The sequence below is a fragment of the Canis aureus genome, chromosome 16 (assembly GCF_053574225.1).
Source record: "Canis aureus isolate CA01 chromosome 16, VMU_Caureus_v.1.0, whole genome shotgun sequence".
Taxonomy (NCBI): domain Eukaryota; kingdom Metazoa; phylum Chordata; class Mammalia; order Carnivora; family Canidae; genus Canis; species Canis aureus.
In genome coordinates this window covers 23,317,860-23,341,904 of record NC_135626.1, presented here as the reverse complement: position 1 = coordinate 23,341,904, position 24,045 = coordinate 23,317,860, and the positions used below count along the sequence as shown (strand labels likewise).

The window sequence follows — 24,045 nt, the reverse complement described above, 5'->3', positions numbered from 1 at the left end:
GTCTCTGCCTCTCTCTCTCTCTCTCTATGTCTATCATAAATAAGTAAATCTTTTAAAAAAATAGCTAATGTTATTAAGTACTTAACATGTGTTAATTGTACTAAGAGCTTTTTTGTTTTTAAAGATTTTATTTATTTATTTATTTATTCACAATGAGAGAGAGAGAGGCAGAGACACAGGCAGAGTGAGAAGCAGGCTCTGTGCAGGGAGCCCAACCTGGGACTCAATCCAGGGACTCCAGGATCACGCCCTGGACTGAAGGCAGTGCTAAACCACTGAGCCACCCAGGCTGCCCTGTACTAAGAGCTTTATAAGCATGAATACATTTATAGAAACTTAATTGTGTCAAGTGCTGTGGAAAGGATCATTAGTATTATCCCTGATATATAGATGAGGAAACTGAAGCCAGAGAGATTAAGTATCTGGCCAAAGACTAACGGTCTAATAAATGGGAAAAACACCAAAGCTCCTGCTCATGGCCACCAGGCTACATGGTCTCCTACATGTTTGGTAACTAAGGCGACTGTGTGAAAAGAACAATTAAAGGCAGACCATTTTTGTGTGGATAGATGAATGTTTCTTTTTTTTTTTTTTATGAATGTTTCAAAAGTGCTTGCCATGCGTTCCTTTGAATGAGATGGCCATGTTTTTCAAAATTCTGTCTCATTGTAAAAGGAGGGTAGGAGAAGCTTCCTATGATAGGCTTAGAACAGCAGCAGTAACTGTTCACTGACTAATGTGACTCAGTGGAAAGGGCTTGAGCACCTCGGTTCAATCACACTAATCAGCCATGTGACTTTGAAGACTTCATGACCTCTTCTGTGAAACGAGTAACCACCCTGCCTCGGACTCACTGTGAGAAACGAGACAAGGTCTTCCCATTCTGGGTAATTCAGTCACCCTCAGTCACCAAGTTATGTATGTCACAAGAGTTAGCAAGAAAACGTTCTTGGTAGAAGGTTATATTTTTTAAGGTACATTTTTAGAAAACTTGTTTGCTTTTATCACTGTTGATAGTGACATCTGATAATTCAAATAGTGGCATCTGATGATTCAGATGTCAACCTCAGCCCAGCACAGGCCAAGTTATCACTATTCTGAATTACCCAAATAGGAATTTATGAAGATTTACTGAACTCAAGTCTTTGGAATGGAGTAAGGACCTTGTCTCTAATCAAGACCACTGCATGTGTTCAGTTCAAGGATGTCCCCAACTATGAACATTTTCATGGTAAGGAGTACTGAGTGGACAGGGGACTGAAGCAGGAACCAGGGCACCCAGGTTCTGATCCCATCATTTGCTGTGTGTTCTTAGCAAATCATTCCTACTCTCTGGACTTTAGTTTCCTCCTCTGCAATTGAAGAACATGGAAGAAATGATCCCTGGCATCCTCTGCAACCTTCAAATTCTTTAACTTTTGTACTCAAGAAGACCTTAGAGGGTAGCCTGGGTGGCACAGCAGTTTGGTGCCACCTTCAGCCCAGGGCATGATCCTAGAGACCCAGGATCAAGTCCCACATAGGGCTCCCTTACATGGAGCCTGCTTCTCCCTCTGCCTGTGTCTCTGCCCCTCTCTCTCTCTCTCTCTCTCTCATTCTGTTTCTCATGGATAAATAAATAAAATCTAAAAAAAGAAGAAGAAGAAGAAGAAGAAGAAGAAGAAGAAGAAGAAGAAGAAGAAGAAGACGACCTTAGAAATGAGATGGGATCCCAGCAGTTACTGAATTTCTTCCTCTGTAAAATGGGAAAAATGAGAAGAATAGTAAATGAGTTGACATCTGTAAAACCTTTAGAATAGTGCCTGGCCCCACAGGGTGAGTGTTCTCACCTTCTTTGGAGGCTATATATGTCAGAGAACCCTCCTCTTCCCAAACAGCTTTCCATGTATGAGAGGGAAAATACGGATCTGTAATGCATGAGCAAGAAAAACTTTGAAAGCAACCAAATAAACACCTAGAAATTTCTAATCCATCCTAACTGCCCCCCACTATCCCCAGGGAAGCTGCATGCTGACCTCTGATGAGGACCCCTGCCCTAAAAGAAGCAGCTGAAGATGCCAGCAGAGGGAGAGATTTTCCACCACCAGTGCCAATATTAGTTCTTCTGGAGGGCAAAGAGGAACTGATGAGCTCACTCTGGATCAGAGGCAGTGAGAAGGAGAGAGAGAATGAGACTCAAATTTCCAGAGGCTATTTCAGTTTTCTTTTCCATTTTGTGCAATTTCACTTATGATACCAAGCAATATGTGGCTGCTGTTTTGGAAACTCCCCTTGGGGGGGCACCCCCTCTACTGGCCTGACTCTATAAAGGGCCAGCCTGAGCTGCAGAAGATCCCTTCAGAGGATCCTGAGACAGCAGGTGGCTCTCCATCAGCAGGTACCATGAAGGTCTCCGCAGCTACCTTTGCAATCCTCCTCGCCACTGCTACCTTCTGTGCTCCTGCCTCTGCCTCCCCATGTAAGTCAGGTCCTGATCACTGCAGCCTGGGGCCAGACCCTCACACTGGCCCAGACTTTGTCCTCCTTTCAACTGCAGCATTTAGGCTTCTTGAACCCGATGCTTTATATTCCTATATATATATTCCTATATATTGCTTTACCCAGCTGTCCAGCTGTCCAGCTGTCCCTGAGAGATCTTTAAGCCACTCCATGGCAGGGACCCTCTGCTTAACTTTTCTGTCTTCAAGATCTATACCAAGCCCTTCAGGTGCTGAGCGCGGACTGATGCTGGGGATATTTGCAGGCAGAGGCAGCTTGAACTGACCTCAAAACCCTATCACCAGGAGGGTTTCTCAGAAACTTCTAAGCTTGGGATAGTCATATTCTCCCTGTTTCATAGATGGAAAAAGTGGGCCCTGAGAGAGGATTTTTTTAATTTTAATTTTTTTAAGATTTATTTGAGAGAGAATAGAGGGGAGGGGTTGAGCGAGAAGGAAAGAAAGAATCTCCAGCAGACTCTCACTGAGCAAGGAGCACTGATGCAGGGCTTGATCCCACCACCCTGAGATCATGACCTGAGCTGAAATCAAGAGTGGGATGCTTAACCAACTGTGCCACCCAGAGGATTTTTTAAAAACCTAGTATGGACCATGTATTATGCTGACTGCTCTGCATGTACCATGTCATTTAATACTTCCCATGACTGAGTGGCTGAGCTTGACTGAAAGACGGAGAAACAGAGGCTCAGAGGAGTTAAGTAACTTGCCTGAGGTCACATAGCTAGGAAATAGGGAAACTGGTGTTCAAACTCAGTACTGTCTGGCTCCTAAACACTCCTACTTTACTGGGAAGTGGCAACTGACACCTTCCAGGGTCATCCTGAATTAACTGACCAATAGAAAGCTCTCCTTCCCTGTTTGGAGGCCTTCTTACCATGCCTCAGCCAGAGACTCCCAGGACACAATACACATCTTCAGGCCCCTCTTAGCGGTTGAGGCTGAGCCATGAAGACTGAATTTTGGAAGCCTCCCCCCAACCCACCGTAGGTCTCAAAGAAACTAAGTTCTGAATCCACTGAGGATCACAAGAGGGCAAGAATAAGGACAAAGAGCCCAGACAAGCCAGGAGGAAGCCCATGATATCCATAGAACCAAAGGCAGAGGATTAGGGTGTAGAGGGAAGGATACATGCAAGGCTCAAGGATTAGATAGAAGATTGTGGAGATCTTCTCCGTCCTCTGTTGGAATCACCCACTCTGCTACTGTGTATCCACAGCCAAGTGACTTTACCTCTCGGAGCCTCAGTTTCAGCCAAAGAAGGATAACAGTCTATCCAAGATAATGTACCCAGCACAACACCCCATGTATAATGGCAATGAGTACAGGAGTCTACTGCTTTCTCCTCCTAGATGCCTCAGACACCACACCCTGCTGCTTTGCCTACATTTCCGGCCGACTACCCTTCACCCACGTCCAGGAGTATTTCTACACCAGCAGCAAGTGCTCCATGCCAGCAGTCGTGTGAGTCCCAGCCCTGTGGACCCTCTGGGGGGGGCAGGGGGGGATGAGGAAGGGACACCTTTTGTTCCAGAGCCAGTCCCCCACAGGAGCCCTCTAAGAGCCTACCCTATCCACTCCCACCCATCTTCCAGCTGCTCAAATAGCCAGAGTTCCTCCATCTGTAGCTTCAGATCCCCCCCTAACCTTTGTGTAGAAGGATTAGGCAGGGGTTCCTGGGGGATCCTTCCCCACTCTGATGGAGTGGATCAGGTCTCTGATCTTTATGGGTGTACCTACAATGTCCCTGCATGGAGACAAGATTGACATAGCCATCTCTCTCAACTAAGAATCCCATGTTCTCCCATATGCCACACCCAATCAAATCTACCTGCAACCTCAGAGGATCTAAGAAGGAGCAGTCAGAGGTCAGAGAGCCCTAGTTACAGTCAAATGTACTTTAAAAAAAAATTATCAACTGGTGAAGAAATAATGACATGAGATTCTCCTTTAAATATGCAAACTAACACCTGAAAAATTAACAGTCCTTACTACCTAGAAGTGTGTATCAAATGTCTTACATGGATTATCTCCAAATTTCATCACAACAACCCTGACAGGTATGTGTAATTCTCTGCATGTTTCAGATAATGAATCTGAAACCTAGAGGTTTGGAGACTTGCCCAAAGTTGCACAGTAAGTGAAGGATGGAGCCTGTCTTAAGAGTCTCCTCTTTCTACTACCGACAGCTCAACAGTGACAGTTGCTTAAGAAGTTTAAGATAATAGAGACTTAAAGAATGAAAAGGGGGTAATCGTGAAGTTTCCTCTATAAAGTGAAGTTTTTTTAATCCAAAAATTCCTGTGACACTTGCAAAGCCATATGCATTCAAGAATTGCCTTTTTTTCTGGTGAATCCTTCCAAGTGTCGTGGTAATATCTAGCACTACTAATTTTATTTCTGAAAACATATTTTTCAAAAGAAAAAAACAATCCTTCTTTGAGCACCTGTTATGGGCAGGTGGAGATGAAAAAAACACTATCCCTGCCCTCATGGGACTCACAGTCTAATACAAGGCAGTGAGATACAGAATGATTAGAGCAGTCCTGTGTAAAAAACAGTACAGAAGGGCAGCCCCCATGGCGCAGTGGTTTAGCGCTGCCTGCAGCCTGGGGTGTGATCCTGGAGATCAGGGATGGAGTCCCACATCAGGCTCCCTGCATGGAGCCTGCTTCTCCCTCTGCCTGTGTCTCTGCCTCTCTCTCTCTCTCTCTCTCTCTCTCTCTCTGTCTCTCTGTGTGTGTGTGTGTGTGTCTATGAATAAATCAATAAAATCTTTAAAAAAAATTTTTTTAAATAAAAAATAAAAACAGAAGGAGGGAGGGAGCACATTCAGCCCCGGGGATTAGTGGATGTTTGCTGCAAAAGGTGCTTGAGAAAAGCCTGAGGGACAAGGTATGTTAGGCAGACTGAGTGTCGCCTGGACGCTCTTTTGGTTGATGCAGCATCCCTGTGTAGAAAAGCAGTGGTGGGCACTTGAGCATCAGCACAAGGACTCAAAAGTGTTAGAGCAAGTGAAGTGAATGGGCACAGAGAAAGCCTAGAGAGCCAGGCCCAGTGAAGTGGCTGTTATGGTTACCCATGTGAGTAGTATTAAGGCTAAACAGGACCTGCAGGAAAGTAGAGGGTTGGAAACTGTCACGTATGGAGTCGGCAAGTCCTGGCAGGTGAGGGGAGGTCAAGAGCAAGGACAAGAAGGGAGCTAAGTGACCTTGAGGTTTCTAGCCAGAGGGCTAAGTGACCCTGAGGCTGGAGAAGTGTGGCACTCCCCGAAGTCTCAAGGAAAAACTGTTTAGAGGATAAAGCTAAGATGCCAGCACGACAACCCTGTGGCAATGTCCAGCAGGAGTTGTTAGCCAGGAAGCAGTGTTGGGCATAGAGATAAGACATTCTTTTGTAGGAGGAAAGAGTCTCCTGAGAGGAGAGTAGCAATCTTTAGCAGAGTCTTGGTAAGTGCTGGCTCGAGTGCTCAGCAAGTCAGGCTTCATTAGAATCCCAGCTCTGCCAGTTGGGCAGTTGCAGGAGCCTGGACCCATGAGTTAACGTCTCTGAGCCTCCATTTCTTCAGCTGCAAAGTGGAGTGAAATAGAAGTACTTGCCTCACTGGGTCAAAGGGAGAATAATGAGATGAAAAACAAAATTGGAATAGGTCCTGGCACACAGTTGGTACCTGATAAGTGTTCACTTCTCCTCCTCCTTCTCCAAAGGTAATATTATATACATAGAAGTGACAAAATTTGATGAGTGCAATTCATTCATGACCTCATGCTATAAACATGGGGCATTAAGGCCCCTCAGTGTGCCACACCTAGGGCCAGAAACTAGGGAGAAAAACACAGAAAGGGGCAGCAATTCTGAGAAACACCTGCACTCAAGGGGCAGGTGGAAGTGGTTGCTCCGGAAAGAACAAGCAGGAAGAGAGAGGCAGGAGGGAAGTCAGGCAAGGAGGGGGTCCCCAAAATGGGGGCAGAAAGAAGCTTAGCCAGGGAGGTTGTTCCCCAGTCTCACATTCTTCAGGAGGAAATAGAGGCCTGAGAAACCCTCACCCCAGATATTCGTTTCCTGCCCTTTTGATTTCCTGGCCACAGACGGAAGGGGCCGAGAAGAGAGGATAACAAGTCTGTAGGATTTCCTGTCTGATGTGGCTGAACCAGGGCAGGGTCATTGTCTAAGTTCCCTTACTACCCCAAATAAACAAACACTAGGAGGCATGAGAGTCCAGAATATTCCATCTGCTCCCTTTCTCTCTTCTGCACATTGGAATGGAAGAAAGAGTGTCAAGTGGCTCTGAGTCTCAGAAAAGGGGAAGCAGCTTCCTCAAGAGCAAACACTATCCAGCATAGAACCCAAAAAGAAACCAAGAAATCCTCATCCTCGCCAGACGACCTAAGCTTCACTTTGAAAATATTTGAGCTCATAAGGTGCAGAAAAACATCCTAAAGAAGCCAAAAGGAGAAAGGTCCAAGTAGACAGGGCTGGCCCAAAAGTAAGATGTGAACTGCGGGCACTGCTCTCCAGTCCACAGTCTCCCCCAGGTGGAATCAGTCTCCCAGCCAACAGGTGAGGTAGGCAGCTGGACTAAGCCTGTGCCCCGCAGGCTTTTATACATCCAATGCATGCCATCAACTCCTGTAGAGATAAGGCCCTTCCCTCCCAGTGGCCTCCACATTCTAGCTGGTAATTGGTAGAAGTGCTTTGACACCGGGAGTACCTCGGGGCTTTCACCCTCTCTGAGCATGGATGTCCAGTACCAGGACCTTTGGGGTCATCTTGCTCTGATCCCTCCTAAAGAAGAGGTCCCATAACATTCCAATGACAAACCACATGCGGTGTTTTCCAAAACTCCACAATTCCATCTCATTTGAGTCTCACAACAACAGTGCAAAATAGGAAGTATTTCTATTTGTATTTTAGAGGTAAACAAATAGATTCAGAGGCCCTAGGTGACTTGCCAAGGTGAATCCACTAATAAGTGATGAAATCAAGACTCGGGGGTCATGTCCTTCTATCATTCGCCCACACACACATAGATGTGGTTCGTTTGTTGAGTGTCTACCCTTTGCCAGGCACTGTGTTATCTGAAGGCAAATCGCATGTTTGTTGTACCACTTCTTTTCACCTACTCAACCATAACTCAGTTCCTAGAAGACCCCTCTTTTTTTCTGCATCTTGGCACTTGTTACCAGGTCTAAAACCAGAAATGCTGAGAAAAAACTAGTGATTGACCAGCTCAATCCTAGACTCCTGAGCTCCATATGCCCTTAGCTCTCCAGGTTGCATACATATTTCTGTGGGGGTTAATATGCACACAGATCTGCTTCTGGCTTGGAGCCCTACGATTCAACAGAAGAGGAAATATCTTTCCTTAAAAGCTACAAATCCAACTTTGTTGGCTCCAAGCCAACAGCTCCAAGAATCCTCCACTCCAGTACCATCATCATCATCATCCCATTGTGTCTCAGTTCACTTCACCTCCAAAAATGGCTGTCCAGGTGCTGACCAGATCTCATCCTGTCCTCTTCTTCCACAGCTTTGTCACCCGAAAGCACCGCCAGGTGTGTGCCAACCCACAGAAGAAATGGGTGCGGGAGTACATCAACTCTTTGGAGATGAGTTAGGATGTAGGGCATCTGGAACCTGAACTCATGCAAACTTTCCTACTGCTTCTTGCTCTTGTCCTATGCAGCTTGGGAGACCCTCACCAACCCCTACCCCCACCCCTTCCTGGGAGGGCACAGATGCCACCACCCAGTAGCAGTTATAAAAGTAGTAGCAGTTATAAATAAAAGCCTCCTCCATCTAAAGTTTGCAAGAGCTCCGGAGGCTCTGCTTTGTGCACAGAAGGTCTCTAGGCTCTTGAGTTTCAGGCCTCTCAGCTTGACCCCAGCTCTGCAGTCAGGAAGGAGATCAACAAGCCTCCAGAGACGAAGATGGGAAGAAGACTGGGCTCCTTCGGCAATGTCCCATGGCCACAGCTATCCTCTCAGCCCCTCACTGGGAAGGGCTGACTGATAAATGTGAGAAAACAGCTTTCCATTAAAATTCTCGCTGCAGTCACCAAGCTGGCTCCTAGTTTGATTTTCTCCTCAGGAAATTTCCTTCCTTATGAGCATTAAGTGATTAACCCATCTTGAATTTAACTGACATGTACTTTTAATGCTTTAACAGACTTTTTAGTGTGTCTCTTCAAGTATTTTTTTAGGAGTTCAGATCAAATCTTTGCAGAATGTTTTCTAGTTTGGATTTGCCTGGTTGTTTCCCCATAATTAGATTCAGGTTAAGCATTTCTGGCAGGGACACTACATGAGAGATACTGGGTTTCTCAGGGCAGCACATCAGAGCACATCGGTTCACTGCTGGTGATGTTGAGTCTGATGGCCCGAAGGCCCATGTTTTTTTGCCACAGTGGGCTCCCCACTGTGTGCCAGGCACTATGCTAGGTATGGGAGGCTGGTGGGGAAAAAAGAGAGACGAATGAGCCACAAGCCACCGTCTTTAAAGTTTAGGCCAACTGGGATCCCTGGGTGGCGCAGCGGTTTGGCGCCTGCCTTTGGCCCAGGGCGCGATCCTGGAAACCCGGGATCGAGTCCGTCGGGCTCCCGGTGCATGGAGCCTGCTTCTCCCTCTGCCTGTGTCTCTGCCTCTCTCTCTCTCTGTGTGACTATCATAAATAAATAAAAATTTTTTAAAAAATTAAAAAAAAAAACTTTAGGCCAACTAAACATGTGATAAACACCTAAAAGGAAGCAACTGTTCAAAAGGCTGTGGTCAAGCTGGGGGTGGAAGATGGGGGGGGGGGGGTGGGAATGTCACCACTGAAGGAGGTACCTGGGGGAGAAAGATGTGAGATGAGATAACATTTAAATGAAGCTTGAGGGGTACCTGGGTGGCTCAGTCAGTTAAGCTTCTGCTTTCGGCTCAGGTCATGATCCCGGAGTCCTGGGATCAAGTTCTGCATCAGACTCCCTGCAGGGAGTCTGCTTCTCCCACTCCCTCTGCCCCTCCCCCAGGAGGGTTGTGCTCCCTCTTGCTCACTCTCCCTCAAATAATAAAATCTTTAAAAAACAAAATTGGAGAAACAGTTTAGCAGATAGGAAAAGAAAGGCCTGTCAGGTAAAGGGAACAGCATAGGCAAAAGTAGGAGGTATAGCAAGCAGCTCTCTGAACAGAGAAGAGCTCAGTTTCTGCTGCCAAGGAAGGAGATATGTGTATAAAAAAGGCTTTCCCGCTCCTGACATTTTCCTGATAACTAGTCCTAAAAACCCCCTCTGCCCCTCCCATGGGCTGATGTGTTCTTGACAGTTCACCAAATGCTTTGACTTTCTTTCCCATGTATGCCTCAACACAGCCACTCTAGCTCCCAGATAGGCATGAACTTCCCACTTTTCACTTGAGGAAACTGAAGCTCCCAGAGGTCAAGTGACTAGCTCAAGGCCATGGGCAAGTAGACACCGGGAGTGGGGGATGGCGGAGGGGCAGGGCTTGAGAATAGAACTGGAGTCTTCCATTTACCTAGGAGATCTGGTTACTCAACACTTGAGTGTTCTACCCACAGAAGCCCCAGCCCCTCACCAGTCTCTCTTGTGCCACAGAGGATAGGTCTCCCCCAGCTGTGCCCCAACACTCCCAACAGCCTTGAATTGCTCTGTCTGGGTTCCCTCTGGCCTTGCGAGGAGAAGAGGGTGGATGGCCTACAAAAAATCAGCTGATATTTTTGACATCTCCAGGTCGATGTTCAAGTACCCATGGCTGGAATATCCAGAGAGGACCAAAGGTGAGGCTGGAATAGACAGAAACAGAGTCGGGAATGGGGCCTGAAAAGAAAAGCTCCCTCTCCCAGACAGGGGTCTGGTGAGTTCAGCAAATCCACAGGAAGGGTCAGGGCAGGGCACTGGACACTTTGATGGCTCCCCACAGCCTTCAAGGTGAGTCTCTAGGACTCTCAAAGATGAGACATTTTTTTTAAGATTTTATTTATTCATGAGAGAGTGAGAGGCAGAGAGAGAAGCAGGCTCCATGCAGGGAGTCGAATGTGGGACTCGATCCAGGGACTCCAGGATCACGCCATGGGCCAAAAGCAGGTGCTCAACCGCTGAGCCACCCAGGAGTCCCTCGAAGATGGGACATTCTGTGTGTCCCCCCAGCTTCTGCTCCCACATCTGCACCCTGCTTTCTACCCAACTCCCCAACTCCCAGTCTTTGAAAGAAGTTGTTCCCCGTGCCTAACGCTCTTCCCCCTTATCTATCTGGCTAACCCCTACATGGATTAAAGACTGAGCCTGGGTATGATCACCTCTGGGAAACCTTCCCTGGTCCTCCCAGCCAGATTAGGGGGGCCCTCATCTGTACCACCTGTGCCTGTATCTTCACATTTGTCTCCATTTGTTAATCACTAGTAAACAGCTCTGTCTCACCAGCTAGATCAGTGGTTCTCAAAGTGTGGTCCCAAGACAAACAGCATCAGTATCTTGTTAGAAATGCAAATTCCCAGACCCCGACCCCAGATGTCCATACTCAGGACAAATGCCAGAAATCGGTTTTAACAAGCTCTCCAGGTGATTCTACAGCACACTCAAGTTTGAGAATCACTGAATGAGTCAGCTGGTTTTCAGCATCAGCTGCACATTAGAATCCTCTGGGGAGCTTTCTGTCTAGGCCCTATCCCCAGAGAATCAGACCCAATGCATCTGATGTAGGCCCAAGGATCCCCAAATAATTCTAATATGCAATGTTCACTAAACGCTCAATCAATGAATGCCCAAATGGATAATTCTTAGCCCATCATTTATACCACAGAACTCAGAAAATCCATGGCTCCTGTTCACCTGCCCTTGTCCTGCTACCAGGTAAGACCCCCTAACTTTAGCCATCCTGGGAGCTTTGTTGAAGTTGGAGGGGCGGTAGACTGTCTTGTTCCTTTAAGGCTGGTTCACAGAACCCTTACACTCACCCCTGGGGCTGCCACTAACTCTGTGTGGCCTTGGACAAGTCATTTCCCCTCCCTAAGCCTCAGGAGCTTCCTCTGACACAGGCCAACCCCTGTCTCGCTTCATTTGTGGAGTTGCTATGAGATACTATCTATAAGGCCTAGGCTACATAGGCAGTGCTTAACAATGAGTCATTTTTATTCACTAATGCAGGGATCCTCATAGAGATGCCAGATAGAATACAGGATGCTGGGCAGCCCAGGTGGCTCAGAGGTTTAGCGCTGCCTTCGGCCCAGGACATGATCCTGGAGACCTGGGATGGAGTCCCGCTTCAGGCTCCCTGCATGGAGCCTGCTTCTCCTTCTGCCTGTGTCTCTGCCTCTCTCTCTGTGGCCCCTCTTCCTTGTTGCTCAGAGAATTAACTCTGACAAAGGCTGGAGAAGAGATAGGAATGAATCCTAGCCAAATCAGCGGAGAAAGCCCCTGACCCACCCACAACCCTCTACTACAATCAGAGCTGTAGTTTCATGACCATTTAAGAGAGAGATTGTTAAAGGAGATTCTGTTTTTCCAACTAAATTGTTAAGTTCCATGAAGGGGTGATAACTGCCTCCCTAGCACCTAGCACAGTGCTCGGCACTCAGCTGGTACTCGGTGAGTATCTGTTGCATGCCTAAATGAACGAACAGTAACTTGTCTCCCTCACCCCCTGCCTTTTCATCTCCTTGCCCTTGCCCAGATGGCCTTTTCAAAATGCTCTGAGATCCTTAAATAACCAAACTGTCTACTCAGATTGGTTTACAGATCAACAAGAGCTTCACAATCTTTACCTCATTTATTCTTTGCAACAATGAGGAGTACAGAAAGAATAAGGATTATTAGCTCCATTCTGCAGATGAGAAGACTGAGATCTTGATGGGTGAAGTCACTTGCTCAAGTCACACAATGGGTAGGGTCTCGGACTCTAGGTCAGATGAGAGACTGAAGGGTGTCTCTCTCACCTAGTCTCTTCTTATCCTGGTCCTTTTCCTGGTCGAGGAATATCCCCCATCACTGCTGTGCTATCCACATCCCCCAGATGCCAAAGGAAGAGTTTCCCCCAAGCCCAGAGTGCTGGAGGCAGCACCCAAGCAAGCCACATTCAGTGCCTCACTGCTACTTCAAGAAGCCTGAGATCTTCACACACTGGCACATTCTATATGATCAGCGACAAGAACGGGAGGCCCAGAAAATGTTGTGGAAAATGAGAGATCACCCTAGGTGTGCTTTGCCCCTCCCTGTTCTCCACACTTTCTAGGAAAGAGAGGAAGAAGAAAGGAGTGGGATAGAGAGTGGGGCAAGTCCAGCTTACAGATCCCAGAGAGGAGCCTGGGGTAGGAGGAGGCTCATCTGTCTTCCACTGGTCCCATCTCTGGACTAAGGACCAAGGGGCAGAGGAGTCTGTGAAGTGGGAGGGAGAGAACAAGGGGACCAAGGCTGACTGTGCAATTTCTCACACAGGCAACTCAAAGAGGACACACCTATCCAAAAATTCCATCTCCCTATGAGCAAGTTAACTATAAAATCTCAGATGGGATCCAAGCCCTCAGACCCTACTGGGGACCCCCTGAAGTGGCAAAGATTAAAGGTCAGGGACCACGGTGGGAGGGAGAATGGGGAGACTCCCTTTCTGTGGGTGCCCTTACCTTGGGCTCACATTATCCTTCAGCCTTCAGTCCCTGCCAACAAAATGGAGGTGGGAAAGGAAAAGGAATTAGATGAGCTCCTTTCCATTTGAAGTTCTACAACTCTATTAATCCCTTTCTTCCTTTCCATTGGCTCCCTTGGATGAGCAGGATCTCACAAAAAGCCTGGAATCTCCCAGAGAGCATGAGCAGTTCTATGCAGCACAGGTGAGAGGTGGCAAGCATGGTGGAGCATGGTCTCAGGTAGAATTTGGCTGAGCTGGGGAGTAGAAAGATGCTTGGGGTGTGGCATTCCAAGTCAAAACTCCAGCTGTGTCCAGAGGCTGTAACTCACAGGGTGGTGTCTGAGCTTTCTTCCCTTTCTTCCACCCCTGTTCCTACAGGCTCTGGGGTGTCTGGGCGTCAATGACAAGTTTATCATGGAGGCACTGTGGCAGGTGGTGAGTTTGGGGCTGCATGGAGCTCACGAGAAGAGGAAACAGGGTCTAGGTATGAGAACATAGGCACACAAGGCTCGCCAGGATATTAAGGACACTGGGTCAGATGCAGTGAGGAGAGAGCTGCCAGTGTGTGGTGTGCTCCATCTCATGCCCTTGGCTTCCTTGAAGGGCAGCTTGATGGGGATGGGGGAATCTGTGTAACAGAAAAGACCCTCAACTGAAAAGCCAGAAAAGAACTGAGACTGAGTTCATTCTCTATCATAACCAAATCAAAGCCCCATGCTTATATGCCAATTTATAATGGGGAACATGCTTTTCTTATCCATGTTCTCATTTAAGTCTTACAAACTAGGAATAGGCAGTAGTATCTGCATGTTTCTACTGAAGCTCTGAGAATGAGCCAAGTGACTTGCCCAAGACTACATGGTTACTAGATACCAGATAAGGATTTGAACAAATGTCTTATTCCCGAGTTAGGTTCCTTCCATTGCACCATTCTGCCTGTATTTTGTGCTTGAGCATAGACAGGTCATTCCCTAGGCCTCGGTTTCCTCACTTGTAAATGAAAACTTAAGCTGAGAGGACTCTTTAAGAGCTCTGACATCTCATCACCTTATGGCATATCTCTACCTCCTGCCTCTTAAATCAGGCTCAAACTGGTCCAGAGAAAGTGAAGTATGAGGCCTGTCGAAGCCTGGCCATGCTGGGTGAGTATGTCCTCTCCCTGGGAAGGGAGTGAGAAAGATGAGAAAGAATCCAGTGTGGCCCCCTTTCCTCTTTGGGTAAGGACACCCATTTCTACCTATCATTTGGCAGGATCTGGGAGCTAGCCTAGGTACCGTGGGCAGAGAGAAGAAAGTGGGGTGAAAAGGGAGAAGAGATTGGGAGGGAGGGAGCGGGTCCCTGGAACTACAGCCATGCTCAGCCAGCCGCACCAGTGTCCTGGGAGGATGGGTAACACTTCCCATCCTAAGTAAGTACTAGGTACTTACTTAGGGGAACTAGTACTTAGAACTGCTGTCTTGAAGGCACAGTGGAGTCAAATGGATCCTGGCAGAGAGGAACAGTCCCTGAGCTCTGCCCTGATCTGAGGACCCTTCCTGTCTAGGTTGCCTGAATAAGCACGTGATCCAGGTTCTCATTAAACAGTTGAAGGGGCAAAATGAGGAGCAAAGGATGGATTCTCTGACAGGGCTACGAGCGGCTTTAAACACCTGGACTTCTGTCCCCAAAGACAAGGTGATTTGAGAGGAGAGTCTGTAACTGGCAGGTAGGACAAGGTAATTGACGGTGCTGGCTGGCGTTAGGTCAGAGAGAAGGTAACCCAGCTCCTAGCCTTGATGAGAGAAGACTCTGTCCTTGTGGAGTTCCCTGAACAGAGGCACTGACATAGCCACTTAGTAGTCATACAACCAGTGAAAAGCCATCTTTCAGAGCCATAGTTAGTTCATTTCCAAAATGGAGATGGTAACATCATGATAAGCACTGAGTCGTGTACAGAACTGCTAAATCACTAAATTGAAACTAATATAACATTGTATGTTAACTATACTAACACTGTATGTTAACTATATTTCAATAAAAATTCATTAATATATTAAACAAATGAATAAAATGGATAGTAATTATAACATTGTTGAGAAGACTAAATGAGATAACGTATATAAAGCACCTAGTTCAATGCCTGTGCTTTTTAAATGGTAACAATTATCATCCCTAAAATAACCTACTAAAGAAAAAACTTCTCTCAAGAGGGGAAAGGGATTGAGAGAGTCTACAACACTACTCAAATTTTTACCCTTTTAGGATCCTCTCAGGCAGGTACTCAACCGCTGAGCCACATCTCCACTCTGTATGAAACAGAAGTTATCATTCATCCGTTTACTCAACAAATATATGTTAAACAGCTATCACATGCCAGGCTCTGTCCCAGGTCCTTAAGATACATCAGTGAACCCAACAGACTAAGATCCCCTGCTTTTGTGGAGCTTACCTTCTAGTTGGGGAGTCACATAGTAACCAGTAAACTTAATTATATAGTATGTTAGAGATGACAAGTGTAGTGGAAAAATTAGGTAGCAGGGTGAGGGTGATTAGGAATGCCAAGTGAGGATGGGAATAGGTTAGTTTTAAACACAGAAGGGGGACACCTGGGTGGCTCAGCGGTTGAGCACCTGCCTTCGGCTCAGGGTGTGATCCCAAGATCCAGGATTGAGTCCCACATCGGGCTCCCTGTGGAGGGCCTGCTTCTCCCTCTGCCTATGTCTCTGCCTCTCTCTGTATGTCTCTCATGAATAAATAAATCAATCCTTAAAAAAAAATAAATACAGAAGGGAGGAAGGCTTCACTTAGAAGGTGTCATTTGAGCAAAGACATGAAGAAGGTAAAAGTGTTAGTCCTGCAGGTATCTGAAAGAAGGCATTCCCAGTAGAAGGGCCAATCAGTGCAAAGGCTCTAAGGCAGGAGTGTGCTTGGTTGGCATGGTCAATGGACAGCAAGGAGGCCAGTGTGGCTGCAGTGGAGTGGAAATAGAAAAAGTAGTAGAAAATGAAAGTAGGTCAAAGGAGTTAACAGGAGACTCAGTTATACTAAATCCAGATTGACTAGATCTACTAGAGTAGATCATACTCCATCAGCACTTTCTGGAGAACTTCAAGTACTTGGGCTTTTAGTCTGATGGAAGTAAGGAACAAAGCAGTGACATAATCTAACTTACATTTCAAAAGGTTCACTCTGTTGTACTGAGAAAAGATGGGTGGGGCACCAGGTGGAAGCAGAAAGACCAATTGGGGGCTACTAAATCAATCCTGGTGAGATATAAAGGTAGCACAGTGGTTGCAGTGGGATTAGTAAAACAGGTTGAATGTGAACTACAAAAGACAGTGAGAAAACAAGGATGAAGCCAAGGTCTTTTGGCCCAGCAGTTGAAAGGATGGAGTTGTTATCACCTAAAATGGAGAAAGCTACGTGTGAAACAGGTTTGAAGGTAATATCAGAAGTCCAGTTTTGGACAACTTATATTTGAGATATCTATTGGACCTCCAAAGGAGACAGCAGGCAAAGAGTTGTATGTACAATTTGGAATCTGAAGTCTGAACCAAAGAATTTATGAGTTGTTGGCATATAGACAACATTTAATGTCATTCAGTTAGATGAGATCACTAAGTACCAAGTATGAAGTCTTGGGGCATCCCAATTTTAAGAGGTCAGGGAGAAGAGGAAGAACCAGTAAATAATGACACCTGGCCAGTAGGTAGGAAGACACCCCAAGAGTGTGGTATTCTGAAAATCAAGTGAGGAAAATATATCAAGGAAAGGAAACAAATCAACCATATCAAATAAGGGCTGGGAATCGATACACAGATTAACAATGTAGAAATCCTTGATTATCTTAACAAGAATAGTTCTGGTGGGGTGGTGAAGAGTTTAGGAGTGAACGGCAAGAAAGAAATTAGAGATAGCAAGAATGGACAACTTCCCAAGTTTTGCTGGAAAGGGCTACCAATGGCACCAGGGGTGGATTTTAGAAAAAAAGAAAAATAACAGCATATTTCTATGATCCAGTAGTGAAAATGATCATTTTGAAGAAAGAAGAAAGAGTTGTGATTAGGTGAGATGAGAACACACAAGCAAAAAGATGGTCAGAGCCTGTAGCAGTAAGTGGAAGGAAAGAACATAGGGTACAGGTTGGAAGGTTGGATAGAAATGGTGGTAGGTGCCTCTGGAACTTCTTTTCCAGTTGCTATATATTTGCTCAGTAAAGTAGGAAGCAAGGTTTTCATCTGAGAGTTAAGAATGGAAGAAGTTTTGGAGGTTCCAGTGGACAAGGTATTAATCAAGAGGGTGGGAAAAAGAATTGCCCAGGGAAAACTAGTATGGTTACTAGGTAGCACTGAAGAGTCCACACAAGGTTTGTGTTCACACATTGAAAGCAAGATCAGTCATCATGACTGTGTGCTTTTCTCCAGGAAGTGCAGGCACAGAGTAAGTGGAGAATTGAGTACCATGAAGCAAGAGGAGGCAAAGGAGTTGAGTGAGGCAGGCTGACTCAAGTGACTATAGTAGGACCATGGAGTTTAAACTAGGTAGAGAGGGAATAAAAAGAAGAGCAATGTAAAGGTGCTCAGTGGACATTATGTTAATCCACGTGGAGGATTAACACCGGGAGGTGAGCTGGAAAGATAGGAGGTGATGGTCAGAGAGTGGGATCCACAAAATGGAGATCATGGAGATTGCACCAAAATGGGTAATGATAAAAACCTCTCTGTGAGAAGTAATGGCTGACATAGAATGGAACAAGGACAAGATTATTGGAGAACAGGGGTAGGATCAATGACATATGTATTTTTAAAATGTCAGGAATTAAAACAGCAGAAGTGTTAAAGTGACACTCATCCAACCATGAGATGGATGAGTCCTAGAGAAATGAGATAAGACCTAGAAGCAAGTAGAGGACAACAATTATAAGGAGGAAGTGGGTAAAATCTGATGACATGAGATTCATTCTAGGGAGGAAGGACAATGCTCTGGGAGTAGCAGTGAATCGCCCTCTTAACAAAGCCTGGCTGAAGACATAGTCCCCCTGCCCATTTCACTTCTTGTCTCCCTCAGAGGACTCAAGTCGGGGATGAAGAAAAGTTGGTACCTGTGCTGCAGATGCTGATAAATAAGTCATCGAATGAAGCAGCCGTGGAGGCAGCCCTGTGCTTGGGTTTCCTGCGGCCCTGCAGCAACACAGCCCAAGAGTACTTGCTGCAGTGCCTGAGCCAAGGATCAAAAACCCAGCAGATGAAGGTATGAGGAACAGGAGGCTGGGTTCTGGGGGAGCACTGGGGAACCAGAGGGCATGCTGACTCTAGTACAGTCTGGACCCCGTCATACAGAACCAGAAAAAAAGGAGCTTCGGCAGGGGGCACTGCAGGGTCCTCTGTGTGTCTGTCAATATGTGTGTGCATGAATATGGGGTCACATAGATATAAGTGTACATGTGTCTGTATATATTTGATTTGTATGAGTGCTCATTTATAACTGTGCATATCTGTGCACACATGAACTTATGCTCTCACTCAAAAGGCAAAGAGGTAGGAGAATGCACCCCATCTGTTCCCCCATGAGTTTAGGCTCAGTCCTCAAGCCTACCTGGCCATCCAGATGCCTCTTGCCCCTGTACAACTCACCCTACCCTGCCTGCCCCTCACAGGCACTTAGGATGCTGGTGAAGATGATGCATATAAACACAGCCACAGTCATCAGGGCCATCCTAGACCAGCTGTGCCATTCTAGTGTTCTGGAGGTAAGCTTTCAGACTGCCAAGGACCCTTCCTTCTCCAGCACTAGGACAGGCTGAGGGATAAGGAAGAGAGTCTACCCTTCATACCTCCTCACCTCTGCCCTCAGCACCGCTTTGAAGCCACCCAGATGCTCAAGACCATTGGGCTGCAACAGATCCGGGCACAAGGGCTGGAGGGATCCACATTTGACCTGCTCTGGAGGAAGACGTATAATGAACCTTTCCTTGTGAGATCAACGTTCCCAAACCCAGGCAGCCCAAACCCGCCTCCTCTCCCTTCTCTGAAGACCTCTCACCACACTGCCCCTCAAAGTTTCATATTGACTCTAAGGCATCAACACACACCGTTCCTCTAACGCAGCCTGCATTTTCAAGTCATCTTGCCTTTGCTCAGGCAGTTCTCAGTGAAAAATGTCGAGTCATCCCTTCCTCCTTCCCTCCTTCCCTTTGCAAGGTGAAAAACTGCCTCAAGCTATTACTCACTCTTCCTTCCTTCCACCTGTTACTTAAAGTAAGACTGCTCTGGCAAAGCCAGTCCAAACACCTCCAATGGGAAGCTTTTCCAAATCACCCCCAACACAAAGAACCCTGCCTTCCTCTGTGTTCCTTTGCTTTCATCTTTATTGTAGCTTGTTACAGAACCAGCCACAGAACTTCTAAAGACAGTTTTCTAAAATGTAAAACAGACTGTCTCTCATCTCCACATTAAACTTTTCAGTGGCTCCCCACTGCCCTCAGGAAGGTTTACCACTGCCATTCACCACCCAGGGCCTGCTTACCTCTCTAGTTTCAACCCTCCACACTCCTGCTCAAAGCCACACACCAGCTATGCTTAAGAGGACTCCATCCTGGGACGCCTGGGTGGTTCAGCAGTTGAGTAATCTGCTTTTGGCTCAGGGTGTAATCCTGGAGTCCCAAGATCAAGTCCCGCATCGGGCTCCCCAAGAGGAGTCTGCCTCTCCCTCTGCCTGGGTGTCTGCCTCTCTCTGTGTGGCTCTCATGAATAAATACATAGGAGGACTCTGTCCTCATTTATTCTTCGTATCCCAGTATAATTCCTGAGTGCCCCACTTTGAAGAATCCTTGTAGTCACCTAGCTAAATTGAAATACTTTCTGTTCCCTAATCTATGTGTTCTCTCTTGCCTCAAAGCTTCTGTACAGGGATCCCTGGGTGGCGCAGCGGTTTGGCGCCTGCCTTTGGCCCAGGGCGCGATCCTGGAGACCTGGGATCGAATCCCACATCGGGCTCCTGGTGCATGGAGCCTGCTTCTCCCTCTGCCTGTGTCTCTGCCTCTCTCTCTCTCTCTCTGTGACTATAAATAAATTTTTAAAAAAATTTTAAAAAAAGCTTCTGTACATGCCCTCCTCTCTGCCTAAAAAAAAAAAAAAAAAAAAAAAAGAAAACACCCCGTGCCCCGCCCTATACTGGTTAATTCCCATACACCTTTCAGGCTTCAGCTGAGGCATCACTTCTTCCAGGAAATCTTGCTGGTACCCAGATTGACAAGACCCTCCTAGGTTCACCCTATACTTAGTTCAGTTTTAACACTTACAACTGTAGTATAACTGCCTACTCACTCGTCTGCCTCCCCTACCAGACCAGGGGCTCCTCAAGGCAAGGACCATATACAGCACAAGGTCAACACTTGGTAAGGATTTGTGAGCCCTTAAAGGTACACTCCTGAATTCCTTTTCTCTGTTGCCTCACCTTAATCCTTCTTCAGGCTATGAGGCAGGCTGTGGCTGAAACCGTGGAAGAGCTCAAGATGAAGCCTACGATGATGAACTTGGTGGAGGCGTGAGTGGCTCAGGCTGGGAGCTGCCAGAGCCAAATCCTAGGCTGTGGGAAAGCAGCACAGCGGTGGGGAGAGCTGAGAATCTGATCTCAGTTCTTAGTTCTCACTGGACAAGTCACTCTTTGACCTCTGGGATTTTCTTTATCTGCAAAAGGGGGCTGGTAATATCTACCGCTCAGGGTTGCTAAAAAATGTAAGAACTCAATTAAGATGAGGACATGAAAGGGACCTGTAAAAGGTAGAGTTCTGGACAGATATGAGTCCAAATTGTCTTTCAGTGCCTCCTGGAAAATTGCAGTACCTGCCTTTCCCTTCCCAACCCCTTTCTTGACCCAAGAACAAGAGGGAGAAAATGATGAAATTAGCATCACTCACTGGCCTTAAGCCCGACTCACTCTGGGCTGTAAGAAACAAATGGCCTTCCTCCCCTATCCACTAACTGGATCGCACACTCACTCCCTTCTACACAGGCAACTGATGAACTCAAATGCCACTGCACGCCAGGAAGCAGTCATCTCTTTGGTAAGGCCAGCTCTGCTTCTCTGATGTGTTGATGTCAAAGGGAGTAGGCAGCTCAGCACAATTACTTAGAGGCAGAAAGGGCTGTAAAGTTTGGGGAGGTTTGCTGGCTTGTGTAAGAATGCCAGCCCTACCATGAATTCAGGGGTAACCTTTTCTTCAGGATTAGAGGTAGGTGGGATGAGAGACAGGAGACGGTTATATGAAGTGTTGCTTCGATATTTGCAGGAATTTGTCTTGACTCTCTGGTGAGCAGTATGCACTGGAACCCAATGCAGTGGCCCCAAAAGGGAAAGAGAGGGATTCTTCAGCTGGGAAGCCATAGCTCCCTCTCTCCAGGCCACAGGGTCATCACAGGGGAACTAGAGTAGAAGAGTACAGAAGAGGTATCTTCCTAGGCTGGCTACTTAATCATTCTCACTCTGCCTCTGCTAGGGTGTCCTGGGGATCCGCAGCCCCAAAGTGTTCCACTTGCTCCTGGACATGCTAGACGCAGAGAAGAGCCAGGCTGTGAAAAAAAGTGTAAGGCATTCCCGCCTACCTCTTCCTCTTCTATAGCCCTCCTCCAAGCCTCTCCCACCCATCCCCACCACTTACTCTTTATCAGGAGGGAGAAAGGGGGTCAGCCCCAGTGGCTGGGCAGTTTAGCACCGCCTTCAGCCCAGGGAGTGATCCTGGGGATCTGGGATCCACACCTGCATAGGGCTCCCTGTGTGGAGCCTGCCTCTCTGGGTCTCTCATGAATAAATAAATAAATAAATAAATAAATAAATAAATAAATAAATAAATAAATATTTTTTTAAAAAAGAGAGAGAGAGAAAGGGAGTAGGGGAATGAGCCCTCGGACACTATCCCTTGATTTCACTCCACTCCTTGGGGCCATACTGGCCTGTGGCCAGAGCAGCCCCCTCCCTAGGGCACCCCTTACCCCTCCCAGCCTTAGCCTGAAGGGAGCCAGCCAAAGGACCTTTGTTTCAATGCAGCTAGAAGAAACATTAACTCTGGTGGCTTCAATTGATCCCTGGATCAGAAACAAGCTGAAGAACAAGGTTCTCTTTGTATACGAAGCACTTAAGACTAATGAGGAGGCAGGGCCTACAAGGTTCCGGAAAGAGCCTGAGAACCTAGAAGAGTTAAATATCCAAGACTTTCAACTTGTACAGCTGAACCCCTTGTTTATTGCAAAGTCCAGAGCCACATCAGACCTACAGAAAAAGTCGGGTATCCAGAAAGAGTCTGCCTTCTACCTCAGCTCTGCCTTCCTACCCCATTTCTCTAAACCAAAACACAAGGCACAGGCCACAGGGCCCTGGGTGCCAAAGATCAGGAAACAGCTCCAGATCCTTGCTAAAACCTCCAAATAGGTTAGTTCTTTGGGCCTATCCCTCACTCTCTCCCTAAAGTTGCTTCTCAGGCTCCCCTGAGAATACAATCTATACCTATCTTCCATGAATAAACAAGTATCACTCTACCTACCACTGCTGGTTCCTTTGTCAGAGGCTGCACGGAAACACAGGTCTCCTCACTCCTAGTTGAGTGTTAATTCACTCAACCACATGTCCTTTTCACAAAGGGAAAGAGCCAGAGCTGCTGCAGTGGCCAACCTTCCTCCCTAAATCAAGCCCTTGCTTATACCCAGAATTTGATGAGCCTCTGCCCAGAGTGGGCTGGAGAAGGGAAAGCAGGAGAAAATCCTGGAAAGCTTGGCTTTGGACCATTGCCTCTTACTAACTCACCCCATCTCCCCCCACACCACACTACCACTTCCCAGTGGTAAGGAGACACTGAGGCTATACTTAAGACCAACCAACTCGGGGATCCCTGGGTGGCTCAGTGGTTTAATGCCTGCCTTTGACCCAGGGGCACGATCCTGGAGACCTGGGATCGAGTCCCACATCGGGCTCCTGTCATGGAGCCTGCTTCTCCCTCTGCCTGTGTCTCTGCGCCCGCCACCCCCCGCCTCATGTCTATCATGAACAAATAAATAAAATCTTAAAAAAAAAAAAAGAAAAAAAAGAAAAAAAAAGACCAACCAGCTCTGCTGTCTCTTCTCCACCTTTCTGCCTTCCTCAGGGCCATATCCTGTAACAGGCCCACTATTTACCCTCTGAAACTGTTTCTGTTTCTCCCCTATTTGTACTAAAGGCTTGTTTCCCTTTGCCAACAGGACTCGCCACACCAATCCCAACAATCTATATCCTCCATCAAAAAGAAAGAGCCCAGGGATCCCTGGGTGGCGCAGCGGTTTAGCGCCTGCCTTTGGCCCAGGGCGCGATCCTGGAGACCCGGGATCGAATCCCACGTCGGGCTCCCGGTGCATGGAGCCTGCTTCTCCCTCTGCCTGTGTCTCTGCCCCACCCCCTCTGTGTGTGACTATCATAAATAAATAAAAATTTAAAAAAAAAAAAATCACTGCTTCTATGAGGGTCTTGGCTCTCCTGTTATCCCACCCTCTGGTCCACTGGTCTATTTTCTCTCATTCATTGCCAGAACCTTAGTCTTGCTATTACCATGATGGTAACACCCCAGCTCCTCAGGTCCTGATCTCAACTACAAATGTTTTTCCCTTCCATTCACTTCAGCCACCCGCTTCCACCCCTACCTAGCCCGTCATCCCCAGGAATTGCTTCATCTCCAAAATCCTGAACATCTACTTTCTAACCCAAACCTTCTATCTATCCAGCTCCTTTTATCCCCACCACCAGTTCTTTGAATCTCAATAACATTATGTTCTAGACATCCCTACATTCAATAACTTCCTTTTCTTCTTACTCAGCCTGTACTTCACCTATCGACTACTATCCTCACTCTTTTCATACTCCACTAGGTAGAAGACAAATTAGAAATTTTTATTTAGGGATGCCTGGGTGGCTCAGTGGTTAGGTGCCTGCC

At 46.9% G+C, this 24,045-nt stretch overlaps 2 protein-coding genes across 4 annotated transcripts; both read left to right on the top strand.

Moving 5' to 3' along the window:
• Window positions 1-2,306: 2,306 nt before the first annotated feature.
• Window positions 2,307-8,266, top strand: CCL5 (C-C motif chemokine ligand 5). The gene is made up of 3 exons (XM_077852242.1): window positions 2,307-2,458; window positions 3,848-3,959; window positions 8,026-8,266. Exons 1-3 carry the CDS (start codon window positions 2,383-2,385, stop codon window positions 8,111-8,113), a joined length of 276 nt encoding a protein of 91 aa, XP_077708368.1. The 5' UTR covers window positions 2,307-2,382; the 3' UTR covers window positions 8,114-8,266.
• Window positions 8,267-10,032: 1,766 nt separating this feature from the next.
• HEATR9 (HEAT repeat containing 9) lies at window positions 10,033-23,552 on the top strand. 3 transcript variants are annotated; one of them, XM_077852227.1, is made up of 16 exons: window positions 10,033-10,269; window positions 11,292-11,341; window positions 12,501-12,682; window positions 12,923-13,049; window positions 13,258-13,314; window positions 13,491-13,547; window positions 14,197-14,254; window positions 14,656-14,786; window positions 18,159-18,341; window positions 18,748-18,840; window positions 18,945-19,064; window positions 20,563-20,636; window positions 21,105-21,156; window positions 21,589-21,675; window positions 22,137-22,517; window positions 23,321-23,453. In XM_077852227.1, the coding sequence occupies exons 1-15, from the start codon at window positions 10,182-10,184 to the stop codon at window positions 22,515-22,517; spliced, it is 1,740 nt and encodes a 579-aa protein (XP_077708353.1). In that variant the 5' UTR covers window positions 10,033-10,181; the 3' UTR covers window positions 23,321-23,453. The 3 variants fall into 3 exon arrangements, with proteins under 3 accessions (XP_077708353.1, XP_077708354.1, XP_077708355.1); XM_077852228.1 differs by lacking the exon at window positions 22,137-22,517 and having other exon boundaries at window positions 23,321-23,552; XM_077852229.1 differs by lacking the exons at window positions 12,501-12,682; window positions 12,923-13,049.
• The last annotated feature ends 493 nt before the right edge of the window (window positions 23,553-24,045 follow it).